The 16,070-nt window shown below is 38.0% G+C and overlaps 1 protein-coding gene across 2 annotated transcripts in view; it reads right to left on the bottom strand.

The window, feature by feature from the left end:
- EDIL3 (EGF like repeats and discoidin domains 3) overlaps window positions 1–16,070 on the bottom strand; it is a 254,962-nt gene that overhangs the window by 180,738 nt on the left and 58,154 nt on the right. For both annotated transcript variants that reach the window (XM_074812243.1, XM_074812244.1), the window contains exon 2: window positions 9,034–9,162. In XM_074812243.1, coding sequence (XP_074668344.1) covers window positions 9,034–9,162 — 129 coding nt within the window. The remainder of the gene's footprint in view (window positions 1–9,033; window positions 9,163–16,070) is intronic.

Raw genomic sequence — 16,070 nt, 5'->3', positions numbered from 1 at the left:
AGGAGGAGGAGTCATGTTCTATGTTGAGGAGAACCTTGAATGTACAGAAGTCAACTGCAGCAATTGCAGAAGCCCTCTCAAAAGCTGTTGGGTCAAGATCAGAGGGGTTGTCTCCAAGGGGGATCTTACAGTAAGCATCTGCTACCAACTTCCAAACAAAGACAATAAGGCCAACAGAGCAATACTTGGATCACTTCAGTAAGCTTTGGGTCAACAGAACCTGGTTCTTGCAGGTGACTTCAGCTACCCAGACATTTGTGGGAAGAACAATACAGCAGCTCACATGTCATCCATCGAGTTCCTGGAATGAGTAGAGGATTGCTTCCTCATACATATGTTAGATGTGACAACCAAGAATAAGGTACTGTTGGACTTGCTACTCACGAACCAATAAAACCTGCTTTGTAAAATCTCGGCTAGTGATGGCCCTGGCTGCAGTGATCATAATATTGTGGAGTTTGGGATTCTGCTGAGCACACTGAAGGTTCATACTAAGACAAAGATTTTAGATTTTAGAAGAGCAAACTTCAGCTCACTCAGAGCTCACTTGGGAGGGATTCCGTGGGAAGCTTCCATGGAGGATAAAGGACCTAGCGAGTGCTGGGAGTTTTTCCAAGGAAATTATAGGCCCATCAGTGTTACTTCAGTCCCTGGGAAAGTTATGGAATGAATCTCCTGGGGGCCATCCCAAGTCAAATGAAAAACATGACTGGGAAAAATCAGCACAGATTCACCAACAGAAAATCATGCTTGAAAGACCTGATGGCCTTCTGTGAAAAAGTAACCTGCCAGTTGATGTGGGGTGAGTGCTGGACATTGTCTACAAGGCTTTTGATACAGTTCTGCACAGCCCCTTCCTAGAGGAATGGTCTGGACAAGCGGTCTGTGTGGTGGGTGGGGAACTGGCTCCTTTTCAAACCGGCAACCTGTCACAGGTGGGGTCCCCCAGGGATCAATATTGGGCCCAACACTGTTTAATATCTTCATAAATGATCTGGATGATGGGATCAGGTGTACCCTGATGAGGTTTGCTGGTGATACCAAACTGTGTGGGGAAGTGGGCACTTGGGAAGGGAGAGCCACCCTGCAGGAAGACCTGGACAGGCTGGAAGAGTGGGCTAACAAGGACCTTATGAAGTTCAAGGAGGACAAGTGTAAGGCCTTGCACTTGGGAAAACATCATCCAGGAGTACAGCACAGGCTGGGACCTACCCAGCTGGGGACCAGTAGAAAGCAACCTGGGGGTCCTGGTAGACAACAAGCTCAACATGAGTGACCAGTGTACTGCTGTAGGAAAGAAAGCCAATGAGTTGCTGGGCTGCATCAACAAGGGCATCACCAGCAGAGATAAAGAAGTCATTATCCCCCTCTACTCAGCACTTGTCAGGCCACACCTGGAATACTGTGTTCAGTTTTGGTCCCCGCTATACAAAAAAGACGTGGCCAGGCTGGAGAGGGTGCCAAGGGCCACAAAGATGATCAAGGGAATGGGCAGCCTGTCCTGTGAGGAAAGGCTGAGAGAACTGGGTTTGTTCAGCCTGGAGAAGAGAAGGCTTAGGGGAGACCTTGTCACCATGTTCCAGTACTTAAAGGGTGGCTACAAAGGAGATGGAGACTCTCTTCTTAAAAGAGCCACATGGAGAAGACAAGGGGTAATGGGTACAAGTTACTCCTGGGAAGATTCTGATTAGACACAAGAGGAAAATTTTTCACAATGAGAGCAATCAGCCACTGGATTAATGTCCCCAGGGAAGTGGTGGGTTCCTCAACACTGGACACTTTTAAGATTCAGCTGGACAGGGTCCTGGGCCATCCTGTCTCTACTGTGCTTTTGCCAAGAAAGGTTGGACCAGATGATCCTTGAGGTCCCTTCCAACCTGGGATTCTATGATTCTGTGAATATCCATTATTTTAGCATTGTCACCAATTTTGACTTAAGCCCATATTTTCACAACAGATTACTAGCAATCAACACCAAAGACAATTGTTTTGGCACAAATATGGTACAGTTATCATTTACAACATTTTCTGGACTGCATCTAATGCCATTTATTAAGCCATCCTGCTTAAATTCATTTAGTCTCCTCGATTTAGATTTCTGTGCAGTATGCACTCTTCAGGCTACCGAGAAACTAAAAATTAAGACTTAATTTTTCAAATTATTTTTATTAACATCTATTGACTGCCTTTCAACAGAATTCCATAACCTTTGAGAACACCTCCTAATGAGCGTAAAGTGCCCTGATTATGTGATAGTTCCTGTTTTACAGTGATTCCATGTAAAACACTTGCTATGAAATATGAAACTATAGGCTACAAGCTTCAGAACACAACACCGAGAAATGCCCTCAACATACTGAACATACAACTGCTACAGCCTTACTAAGAGGAAGTTTAGCAGTCCATACTCATACTGCAAATTCTAATCATAAGGAAAGTAGTACAGGAGTGCACTTCAAATAGTTTAGCAAATACCTTGGGGAGATTTCTCACTAAAACCAAACAAAAATCAGACTCGCACAAAATCAACTTCATTTTAATCAGCTGCCATGCTGATAGGGCTCCTCTCAACAACTTCTTTCATTGCTCAGAAGTGGAAACTGGGACATTATTAAGAACTCTACAGCAATAAGCTGTTGCTCAAGAAAACTAGCACTTTCCCTCTTTGCATACAAGGAAAGAAATCCGCAGAGAACTCAGTAGGGAATAACTTGCTTTCTGTCCCCCCTCTCACACCATCTCACGCTTTTCCCAGAAAAGACTAACCTTTGGCCATGAAACCTGAGTATTATTCCTAGACTCAAATAAACATGGGCCAAACTCACCATTCTCCTGTTTCTTTATACCAACAGAACCATTGAAATTATTATATATCAAGAACAAAAATATAAAGAAACACTCCTTTCCTTTGCAATTTTTCCAAATAATAAATCAGTATCAAGAGCAAAACATGACACTTTACTGAAGAAGTTACAGCCATACAATAAAATCTCCCTCTTGGCAATAAGAAACACAGTGAATAAGTCACTTAAGTAGATTCTGTCATGATAGAAATAAATATAGTGAATTTGGGTGACACTACGCATACAGCAGTGACAGCAGATCCTGAAATCTGGAGTCCACACTCTGTTTCCTAGTATCCTGGAAAATCCTCAGTGAGTACTGTTTTGTACTAGGGAGAACACTGCCAGCAGGGTAAGGGACATGATTATTTCCCTAAAGTCTTTACGGAGTTGGAGCACCTAACATGTGAGAAGCACTTAAAGAGAGCTGGGGCTATTAAGCTTGGAGAAGAAAAGTCTCATAGAAATAAAGATAAAAGAGCCAGGGTCTTTTCAATGATACACAGTGACAGGACAAGACACAGTGAGCAGAAACTACAATTCACAAAATTCCACTTAAACATATTTGGGTTTTTTGGGTTTGTTTGATTGGTTGGTTGTTTTTTCACTGTGCAGGTGATCAAACACTGGCACAGATTGCCACGAGAAGCTGTGAAGTCTCCATCCTTTGCAATATTCAAAACCCAACTGGACATGGCCCTGAAAAACCTGTACCCTCCCCTGAGAGGTGGGGTTAGACTAGACACCTCCAGAAATGCCTCCCCACCTCAACTACTCTGATTTTGTGATCACCAGTGCTTTAATTTGCGTTATTTCAGGCTATCTAATATAGAGCTAAGGCAGCTACATTGATATCAATTGCTGACTAGATACACATGACACTAAGCCATTGGAAATCTTTTGTAAGAATGGATTAATTTCATTATTTCTATCTTAGAGAGAAAATCCCTTAATATGTATGTTCAATGTGCGGTACAAACAATCGTCCTTTAAAAATCACATATTGCAGGACTTTAAAATCATCTTTGAAATCATTCAGTCACTTCCATTCACGGCATTAAAAAGCATTTGTAACACTGACTGGAAAACAATGACAGAATTTTATCCTTACTGATTTTTTTTTTTTTACAAGCACTTGTCCTGTCAGTGCAGAGGTCAGGACAGCAAAGGTAGAGACTTAGGTTGTGCAAAGAAAGACGTAAAGCCAGCAGATCATAGCACTCTGGGTCTAATCCTTCTTACTGAATTTTTATTTAACATTACAAAAAGGGAAGAACCCCTTTGATTCCTGTGTCCCAGGCTCAGAGTTAGTAGCTGTCAAAGCAATAGTTTCCTTTGGATACTGGAAAGACTAAACTGATACAGAAAACACTGCAATATGATAAACAAGGAACCCCACAATCAGTTTTAATCACTTGGCAGAATGAAGTTGTAATGCAAAACTGGTATCTCATTTTTTCCTTTCAGCTCTCCTCCCTTCTCTTAGCCACCATGCTGCACTTAGACCCAAGTTTCCTGTATTATCTGTATAAGATCATTAACTTGCCTTTCCACTCTTCTAAAATGCACCTAGACATTTTTACCATGTTTTTCAATAATGAGTTCCTCTCAGTGATTATTGAGAGCTGACACAATAGGTAAAGACACTTTCCAAAAGGGTACTGACAGCCTATTTGAATGCATCTTTGGTGAGCATTCCCAGCTCTTCTCTAATGTGCTCGTGGCTCCTCTACCCTCCCTGCCATTGTACATCATTTATTTTTCCACTTACATAAACCAAACATGTTCGCCAGTTTATCCTCTCAGACAGCTATTGAATTTCAGATTTGGAAGATCAAAACTGAATAGTTTTAAGTTGCTCATTTTTCAAACGTGAACAACATGGTCACTCACGGTACATACTGCGATAGCCTTATGGCATACTAAACTTCCTTTATCTTTTATGTTCAGTCATGTATTTCTCTTCCTGTTTTCCCCTATGTACACACCAGAGAAAACAGGAATAATTTTTATGTCCAAAAAACTTTCCCCCAGTATTAGTTCAATGTATATAGCCACACTGTCATTGCTCCCCTCACGCACTGTCCATGACTAAGCTACTTTTCTTTCAACTACCCATATTGATTAGGATGCACGTTAATAGTTTTCCTGAACAGTATGTATTAAAGACTTCTATTAATTGTATCTAACAATTCTATTTCATGGTGTTTCTGTAAATTACACAGCTTCTGAGAATCACTTGTGAGTTATTTAAATGATGTAAAGTCTGTCAACTTCTCGTCTGTAATGCATGTCAATACCAGTGTTAATTAGACGTGAATCTTTCTCAATCTAGGTTAAAATCCGTGCTTCCAAAGATATAGACAGGAGTCTGCTAAAGAGGTAACTCAGGCCATAGTGTCCTTATTATCTTTGGAAAACATCCTGCTATTTGTGAAGCTTGATAGAATTACCTTTTACTCTTATCTGTTTAGCTAAATCCTTTTCTACCTCACTGGAGGATGTTCTGTACTGAAAAGAACCACAATGTACTTTTTCCTTCTTGCCTCTACCTTATTCTCTGCCAGTTTATCAGATGTTTAGAATCTGTTAGGATACACAGAGCATTGAAATTGCCTGGGTGACAAACAGGGTGATTATTATACATCTGTCGTCTAATCGCAATTCTTTAAGCATGACTATGTATAGTATTTAGTGTACGGAAACAGGAAATAAGGCAGGATTACCATTAGAGAAAGAATAGGATGAGAATAGGATTACTGATTTAAAATGTATAAATTACTATTGCAAACATCTTACAAAATTTTTGGTTTAGATGCACTCACAGGATCAGAAAATAGTGGAAAGGTATGGCAGCAGAGTCAGGATTTTCCATGAGTAAATTTAGAAAAAAACAGCAGTAATGAATCTTCTTAGACTGAAATAAGATGCTGTGAACATGTTTTACATCTTAGTTTTATTAAAATAATAATAGGAGTTACATTCTTAAGTCCTTCAACTATTCATGCAGCTCCCAAACTGTCTTGAATCTTTGTTGTCAACTTAGGTAAGACTTCTACTTAAATATTTAATCTTCCTACCTTTACGTACTTTTATACATCTATCTTTTTTCCTTTACATGAATTTGTAACTTCCTATCTGTAAGGCATTTTTTTTAATTTACTCACTTTAATACATGATTAAGTAAAATCCTCATTACCTTTCGCTGTGAAATCCTCCTGTCTGAGGTACATTCCTTGAAAATTTGTGACTTTCCAGCTAGTGTCCAGAGATCAACAGTATCCTGTCACCAGGACTGAATAAAGTCTAATAGTGGAACATCTAATGAGAGGGTCACACAGGACACGCAGCTGCTTTTAAAATTTACTGTACAGCCCTTTCAAGGGGAGACAGACTGACTTAGGCTCTTCTCTGTGTGGTTTTTTTCCCCCACCCTTCTCTTTTCTTCTTACTCTGTGCCTCCTGACATCCTAAATGCCTAATTTTCAGCCAACTTAGTGTTTTCAACTACACAGGAAATTGTCAAGAAGCTTTTTTGAGATACTAAGGATTAAGAGAAATAGCTTTTGGGCAATAACTCATTAAAAAGCCAAAGAGAAGTAACCTTTCTTAGCATCTCTTCTTCAATCTTACATCTGCTAATAAACACTCTTGAGAGAAGTGATCACATGGGGTCTTGCACTCCTGGGCTCCTCACAGACCCACCTTTCAAGTGATTATTTTAGTTGAAACACTCCAGTGCTCGAATTAATGGAGTCTAATTGACTAATAGCTTACACTATTCATCATTATTTTCACGAGAAAAATCAAAATATTATCTTGAAATGCCGTTTTTTTCAGTGGTTTGTATCACTCTAAGTAGGGGAATATAATGCTGAATAAGCCTCAGATGGCCTTTACTAAAAAGTAAAAGAATATTTTAAAAACTACTTTTAAAGTTTTCAAAAAGTAACAGCTTGTCTCTGAATCCATACATGTAGCATAATCATACAGGACAAACACGAAGTAAATTAACACTGTATTTAGCTAATACAGGAGTAATAATAAGTCCTTTACTTAACCAGTGTTGTCCAGTAGATACTCCCTCTGGATTGCAAACTAAAAACGTAATAGTCTGCCTGCATAAGTGCTGTGATTACCACATATTCTCAAGCTCTCTATTTGCTTATGTTTTACTCTGTTTACCAAACTGAGGTTTTGTTGGAAGTGTTTGAAGAATTTAGTTATGTGTCTTTTTTAAAGCCCTGTTCATATTTAGCTGTAAATTACAGTGCCAATTATCACAATATACTCTTATCTCAGATCCACTCATGATCAGCATCCTCCCAGTTATGTGCAATGTAATTTCCTGCCAACCAAGCACATGATAAATCCAAAAGTTTCCTGCAGTAAATCCATGTCAAGGCCATTTTAGGGTAGCATAATATACAGCTGTAGATTAAATTCAGACACTTCAAGCATGCATAAAAATGGTAGGGAAAGGGATGGAAAACAGGATTCTGAGGCAGTGTCTTCCAGCTTCTTCTGTGGCTGCACCAAGGGAACAATCATTTCCTTGTGCAACTCAAATGTTAGGTAATAACCAGCTACTATGACATTTTACAGTCAGAAAATAATGCAGTTGGTGTCAGACTGAAGTTGGTCACTCTCTTATTTGTCTGCAAAAAAACTTATTTTCAGGGAAATCAAATTCAATCCAAATTCCCCTACAATTACATTGTGGAGACTTGGAATTCACTCCCAGAACAATGGTAGCGTAATTTTCAGAACAGAAAAACAGGAACCGAAACCAAAACCAAACCAACCCTGGGTTCTTGGACTAAATTCTGCTTGCCTCATCTCATGATTGAGAGGAATATACTTAGTCCCCAGAACAGTGTATTCAGGTTGTGCTGGAGTAGCCTTTATTTATTTATTAAAAAATGTAAACCACACAGTTCTAGGATGGTTGCGGTGTTGGGGAGGTGCTGAGTGTAGCTGTGACAGTTTCAAGGAGACATATGTGGAAGCAAGGCTGTTGGCGTTGCCTTTGTGCCCAAGGCTGGTGTCCTACAGTACAGCTGGCAGAAGGAAAACACGTGAGCACTACTCAGCTGTCACAGACTGAACCATGTTAGCGTAACCCAGGCTGACGAATCACAGACACGGACGTACGATATGAACTACCTGGAGGGTCATACTGCTTTCAAATCCTTTGGCTGACATCAGAAGAAATGCAGGCAAGGCATGCAAAGCCTTCAGGTAAGAGGTACTGCCACAGAACCTCCACGTTCACGTATTTTCCTAATACTAACAAAGTAAGAGACACTGCCATGTCTTCTGTAAGCCAGTGCTTTTCTGTATCTTTTACCTTCCTATCCTAACTCCCACAATGCCATGGAACAGATTGGTAGAAAATTTATTGTTTTGCTCTACCATATGTTCTTTTATACTTTTTTTTTGGACAATATCAGAACTTGGTGAATTTGCAGCTTTTCTGCTCCATCAAAAATGATGGGATGGCCTGTGACACTATTAGCTGTCTGCCATCTTTTCCCTTGCACTTTGATTTTCTCCTTAATTTTTCTTAAGACGGAGGCCTGACCTGCCAGATGTTTTAGAGCTACCACTCATATTTATGTTTACTCCAAGTCAAACTCATGTCACAAAATTTCAGTACATTTGATTTGCACTCTATGCACTCATATAATGATTAATTACAACCTTCAGCTGGGTAATTGTTTTGAAATTCAAGCAAGTGACTACTATGTATTACTTGGGTTTCTCCTATGATGTTTCTATAAATTCACTTGTTTAAGTAATTACTCTTTACTCTGGACCTAGGCATAAAACTATCAGAAACTAAGCTTTAAATGGTCATTGATCAGCAAAAGGATATATAGAAATATCTAATTACATTGATCTTTGAGAAATGTTGGTCACTTAAAATCACAACTATGATCTTTTTTCTTTGTGAAGAAGAGCACTGAATTTTTCTGAGTGATTATGTTCTGGAGATACACTTGTCAGATACTGTTTTAACTGTCTGTTAATTACATCTATGATGCACAGATAAGGTTAAGAAATCAATAATGAACAATGTAATGACTACAGCACTATACAAAATGCCCTGGACACGATCACTGGTTGGTCAGCCACAGACTAACGGGATACTCAGACAACTATTCTAGCATTTAAAGTTTGCACTTACCAACCTCCACAACACTTGAGCAATTGGGGTCTGTGAAGCCTTCAGGACACTCACATGAGTAGAAGTCATCACTCAGCCCCGAGAGACAGATGCCACCATTTTTGCATGGGTTGGAGTCACACACGTCCCCTGAGGGTTAAAGGGGGAAAAAAAAAGATTCCTGTATAAAACTCTCTAAAAGTTATGCACAAGCTCCAAGTATAGCAGTGATTCTCTTAGACACACTGACAGCTCTTCACTTGCAAAAGACAACAAAATTTAACAAAAATTTTTTTTTTCTTTCTCTCATTTGAAGTAATTCAGGATATATACTTGGAAAGGAATTTACCCAGGATTTTACCACTCCAGGTTCCCTTCAACATAAAGCTGAATGGTGGTTTCCATTCAGGCTATTGGCTTATCACCTGGTTTGTAAGAAAAGAACTGTGGCTGTGGTTACATCCTCATGTGCACCAGAGTTACGCACTCTTAAATCACTCAACAGCATAGATTTGAACCAGAACAGGCATTGGCACACAGCTGTATTTCTGCTAAACATGAAGCATGGCATTCAGGCCAGCAGAGTGCTTCTACGTTGGCTGTATGTCAGTCACATGAAGATCAATCACACAATCTGACAGACAGACAGTACAGACTAAAGCCATCAAAGTCTTTCCAGCAATTTAATTCTAATGGTAAGTTTACACCCAGTCAATGAATTTTGATATGGAGCCCTATGACCAGAGCTGCTCTATGTTCACTCTGTGTCCCCAGAGAGGCTTTCGCGAGGACTTATGACCCACCAACTCCATGGCAGGGGTGGAGGCTAAAGGACTTGAGCAGCCACACTCCCTCATTGCTCCTCGACAGTCCCCTCCAAGTCCCAAAGGAACTTTGTGAAATTCTCCCATAATTCATTTTGATTTCAGAATCAGAACAAATCAGTTCGCTTCAAAACTATGCTATGCTATGAACCAGCTTCAAAACTCCCTGGGACATGGGGCAAGCACTGGCACAGTAGGTAGTTTCAGCCTGCCTAAATAATGCTAAGCAAGCAGATTTTGCTTACCCTTCAATTTCTTTTCAGTGAAGACACCCTATTCCATCAATTAGCATCAAGGTGATCAACAGCTGTAATATGTAAAATCTGAAAGATACTCCACAGGGCTGCTTCATATGGTCAGAACTTGAACGTGTCTCCAGTATTACCAGAGTTTACAACACATTATTGTGATTTCCTATCTAGTATTATTTGAAACGGCCATCAGGAGATATAAAAGTGACAGCATAGTGTCTGTTCAATTCTTGCAACTCCTATTTTAACACCCTTGAAGAATTCCACCCTGTCACAGTTCTACAAATATATGGAAATATAGGATTGCATCCTGTCCCCAACGGGATAACTGAAAGCAGTCCTAAAGATTGGTGTGCTTCAATTTAATATTTTTCTCATATAATTAAATATATATTTAGATGCATTTTTAATTTATCTCAAGCTTCATAAGACAGATGTGTGCTCTCTATTGCCTAGTATTGTTTTTAGAAATAATAACAATTTGTACAGTAAAGTTTTGTTTCGTAAAATTTTTTGCAAATGCAACTTAAAGCAACATCTAAAGATAGATGATTGTAAACAACTAAGTACATTATTTTGTATGCTTTTTTACATGAAAAAGTTGCCAGCCTTTTGCCATGCAACTGTACAGAGTTATAGAAATACACCTGTTTATGTCAGTAGTACTGACATTGTAATACATTTTGGACTATAGTGGTGGTAAGGGAACTCAAAATTTTTTAACACCTTTCTGGCAGACAGACTAGAGATTAGTGCCTGGTGTGAGAATTCAAATCTAACAATCACTTAAGAAATTTACCTGATGTACAAAACTGCCTTCATGAATTCTGTGCATCAGTTGCAAAAAACTCCAGTTGTGGGTTAGTTTGCTGGGTTATTTTTAATTTTATTTAATTTTATTCTGTCAGCTTTAAGTTGTCTTCATGACAGAGAACTGTCATGTGTCTACGTACTTTGTATTGTTTTGTCTTGAATATTGTCCAGGTGACAGAGAACATCTATCTGAAAAGACTCAATGATGTAAGACATTATCTATCTAATGACTAGAAATTATCTGTCTTCCTAACTGTATCTAAATAAGTCAAGACTTCTCATTTCCAGTGCTTGCTCCATTACTGAGGTAGCAAAATATGTTTGTTTTTTATTTCACAGGGCTTCAGCATTTGGTTGTGAAAGAACAAGTACTATTAACTGAATGCTCTGACAACTGTATTCCCATACCTTTAATTAAATTAATAAATTAAATAGCACCTGGAGCAGGAACACTTACTATGCAAATCTGTATCGATATTCTGATTAAAATGAGAGGGGACATTTTTACTATGTCTTTCCTCATTCAGTGTTCTTCTGGTTTCAATTATGCAATATAAGAAAGAAAAAGAAAGGTCAAAAGACAAAATACTCTTTCCATTTGCAAGTTTATATTGACTGACAAGCAGAACGCGTCCCCAGTTTTCCATTATATTTCCAGAAACTGAAATCTCCTATTATGACCAAAGTGTGCATACTTACCTGTGTAGTTTTCATTTGTATGAAAATCCACGTTGGCTTTGTCAGTCTGAAGTGACCAACCCAACCTGCAGTTTGGGACTCATGAAGCAGATGCTGTCCTCTAACAACAGTCATTTATGTCCATGTTCAGGAAATAGCTGCACTAAGTGCTCTTTTGACCCACTACCTTGACCCAAATTCTACTGTCAGTCACTGGTGTAAAATTTTAATTGTCATTATATCACATCACAGAAATAAAATGAGTACAGCACATCTCTAAAGAAAATGCAGGGGAAAAAACCCAGAAACAAAAAAAAAAAGGCAAAAAGCTCCAACAAAAAATTAGTGACTCTATCTCATTCACGGAATGTTAAAGAGGGCTAAAAAGGGAAAATCTATACTTTGAACAACAATGGTTAAAATAATACCATAGTATGACGTCAAATATGATGCAAAGAAATGAGTAACTGCACAGACACAAGCGTGCAATAATTCTACTTAAGACTAGATACCAGGCTGTACAAATTAGCACACTTAAATTAGTAAAATTCACTTAAAATATGAGCACCTTTATTTGTGATTTAAGTGTCTGTGAAATCGTGCAGAACAAAATAAATAGCACCTTTGAATCAACAATATTCCCCTCAATTTACATTTTGTGCCTCTTGACAGGCCATTCATGTTGAAAAATTGAAATCTATTTTGTTATACATTCTACTGAGTTTGATGAACATAATTTAATTTTAAAGGCTCTGTTCTTATTAAGAAAAGCTCATATGGATGCACTTTGTCTTAACACAACTGATTAAGGAGTTTGTTACCATTAAAGTACTATGTTGCATATGGCACAACTTTTAACACAACAGTAGTGTTAGAATTTAACCTTAAGAGTCATGGTGAATGGAAGAGTAAAATAAACCCAAAGGAAGAATTATATCCTCTACAGTAACTCTTACAGAACTGTGCTCTGTGCTGCTGACTTTCCATAGTGATAGGTAATACGCCGTTTGTGCAACAGCCTGTGCAATTTCACAAATTTCTGTAAATTAAACAAATCCTCTAAGAGGAAGTCCATTATTTAAAAAAAAAAAAAAAAAAAAAAAAGACAATTAATATTGTACTTTTATTAAAATATTCTGAAAGTGGTCCGGTAAGAATGCAAGTGTCAAATAAAAACAATAATTCGTGTTTTTCTTTACTATGTCTGACTAACCCTGCACTTTTCATTATGTGATTACTCAAGCATTAAAGTATGTCTCAAGACTGTATATAAAATATGTACTACAACTATTTCTGCCTTTTACTTCATCTTTGGGAAAATATCAGACAGCAAAATAGCATCAAGCTATTGAGACTTGGTGTAAGGATCTTTGAAAGAGAATCAGTAAAGGACACGCTCACATTCTCCCCCCACCCCTAAACTGCCAGAACTCATGACCACTTCTTGCACGACATCATGCATGGAAGAGTTAAGGCAGAAATGTAATCCACATCATCTCAGACCATACTGTACTGAGGAGCAAACAGAACATTTACATGATTAGAGAATACTAAATTTGGGGATTATTTAATTCTTATTTTTCCTCACATCTTTAATTTCTTCAGAACATTCTTAAATCAAAGAAGTCCTTGAGTGAATTGTCCATCCTCTCTTTGGAAAACACAGTTGTTTAAGAATAAAAAATGCAAGACAGAAAGAGTAAAATTTAAGTGGAGATCCATACATACTAAAAATCAGAATTTCAATTAAGAACCCTCCCTAATTCTCCAAACTCATAAAAAGATATATAGCAAAACTCAAATAAAATGGTGAGCTATTTGCTCTCTATAGCAAGAATTGGGCTTTTTTTAAAGACTGTGACAGCTTTTGTCCATGGTGAGTAACTCAATCAGTGAACCTTGATCTCTTTTATTAAAAGCACTTGGAGAGGAACTGTTCTTTAAGTCCATCATGCTCCATGACATACCTTCACATAACCACTCTTAAACCATATCCTTTGCAACAAAATACTGAATGTACAACTATTGCTTCTTTCCACAAGCAGGTAATGGTGGGGAGGAGGGTAAAAATTGTAAATCCACTCTTTGTCAAACTTTAGACTTTTATATAGCATACTTTTTGATCCTATAAAACCCCACAAAATGTTACGTGATTCTTGACTGAGTGCAATACTTTGCTTGACAGCAAAGGACAACCTGAAAAAAGGAACTCAACTGCTGTGTATAAATAATGCAGCACACCATGATGGTAACAGTTAGCCCATCAATCCTTGTCAGGAACAGAAATTCACAGAGTTTATGAAAACAATTTTTGTGGTATGAGGGCTAAAGGAGATGCACTGTGCAAACAGAAGAGCACCATCCACAACCACCTGCACACGCTACATCATAAAGCACTCTCTGTTGTAAAAGCACACACACCAGACTGCCACCATTACTACTGCAAATCAGCTTGCATTTCACTAACATCTGTCAATGAAAAAAAAAGAAAAATAATTATTTACTCCATCTTAAAACCATTTACTCTTTAACACTACAGATCCTGGGATAGGAATACCTGCCAAAAGGTAAGGTACAGTATCCTGAATTAGGCATGGGAGAAGCATTTCAGTCCCTATGCACAAAATCATTAGCCTGAAATGAATACAACTTCCCTCAACTATAACACCTAGAATAACTGTTATAATTTCTGGCAAAAGTGTTACTGTAAGAAACATCTGCTTGAGACAACATAATGATGACAGAGAAAGAAACATGTCTTCAGAAAACCACATGGATTCACAAGTTTTCAAAACTGGAAGGAAAGAAATGATAGAAGAAAGATGATTTGGGTGTTTGGGCACATTTTCTATAATTTAAGAATAGAGCATATTCTGTGAAATAGAAGTGAGCATAGAAAAATTCAACCCTATTTATTCTTTTATATATAGTGCATCAAATATGAATATGAACACATCTATTATGTATTACATACTGATGTAGTGAAATTTACAGAAGCTGATACCGAGGTAAACATACTGATACTGTAGGAGTCCAAGGAGATGCTGACACCTATTGAAACAAAAGGCATGATGAAATCTACGGGTAAACAGTTGCAAACGTAATGACATAAGAGTTCAGGGTGCTATCCACACATGTTGTTAGGGAGGTACAACAGTCTTTACTGGAGTGCTATACAATGGGTGTTTCATAGCTCAAGCATTTGGTTTCACCATTGATGGGAAGAGATGGACCATCATTCCTACCTAAAACATCAGCTGTATTTGTCATGAATTTCCTTTATTGCTATGTGAAATAAGACTTATTGTAAAAGCTCTTTCTAAAGAAATAAAATGAATAGGTATTCCTGTTCATGAGAATAAAACTCGATAGAGAGAAGAAATCTCCAGGTGGCACCAAAGAATAAACAGCCCAGAAAATAGCCAGTCAGTAGAAATTTGGTCTAGAGATAGTGAAAATAAGCCTCAGTTCTGAAGCCCAGATGAGCAACTAAACTTCAGAAGAAGACTGAGGAAGTAGTTGCTACCAGTAGTAGTTTCACATTAAAGTCAATTTTCAGAAAAAAAGCTTTAATAGTTTTCTGATTTACAGAGTCATCTGTTCAGTGTCCAAGTTCAAATCTATTTCTCCACAGCTGAACCACTACTGAGAAGCAGAACCATAAATCATATTGAAGACACACCTGTGCAGAGATGCAAAATGTGAACATGGAAACAGATGAGCTCTGCAGTTCTTTTAAGAAATTTGTAAACTGTTTTTTTCCAGATTTAATGGTAAGGCAGCCAATTTGTTTTTCCGAAGGTAAAAAGACAGTTGAATAATTAACTTGTATGCCTTATTATTTGAAAGGGAAGTTAAAGTTTCTAGATAGTAACAGTTCATCTACCTCTTTCTGCTTGTTCTCTACGCTGATTTGCTTACTAAACAGGTAGAAGATTCAGCTAAATTTCTAACTAGAATATTCATGGCAGACTGTTTAAATAGTGTTAGAAAATGAGTAAACTGATATCAACTCTAAATGTCCGCATATAAACTGGATGGGAAAACTTACAGGAGAATGTAAATCTCAGAATAATAAACTCATGATTTTGCCACAGGTCTCATGAAAATTGAGGTAGTTGCTGATTCTCCTGAAAAGCCTCTGAGATCAAGAGACTGTATACACTTAAACAAGCAGTACCTTGTAGTTGTGGAGGAGAACTGCAACACACTTGTACAAACTAGGCACAAACATTTCTCCAAATTTAACTTTTTCCAGTCGTGTAATCTGAGGGGATGCACCAGCTGATTTCTGAAAAGCTGAGATGGTATTACAAAAAGAAAATCAGATTATTCTAACCAGAGAATTCTCGTTTGAATACCACTCTGGGACTGGACTGAAATATTAATCCTGGGTGAAGATGAAGTGCTGACTTAAGCTTTGGATGTAGTCTAATAGTACAATACTGTAAAAGTGTGTCCCTACTTTCAGGGTTAGAATAGAGGCCTAAAG

Source organism: Strix aluco, chromosome Z (genome assembly GCF_031877795.1).
Source record: "Strix aluco isolate bStrAlu1 chromosome Z, bStrAlu1.hap1, whole genome shotgun sequence".
Classification (NCBI taxonomy): Eukaryota; Metazoa; Chordata; class Aves; order Strigiformes; family Strigidae; genus Strix; species Strix aluco.
The sequence above is the reverse complement of the archived record's forward strand: the minus strand, read 5'-3'. Positions and strand labels throughout refer to the sequence as shown.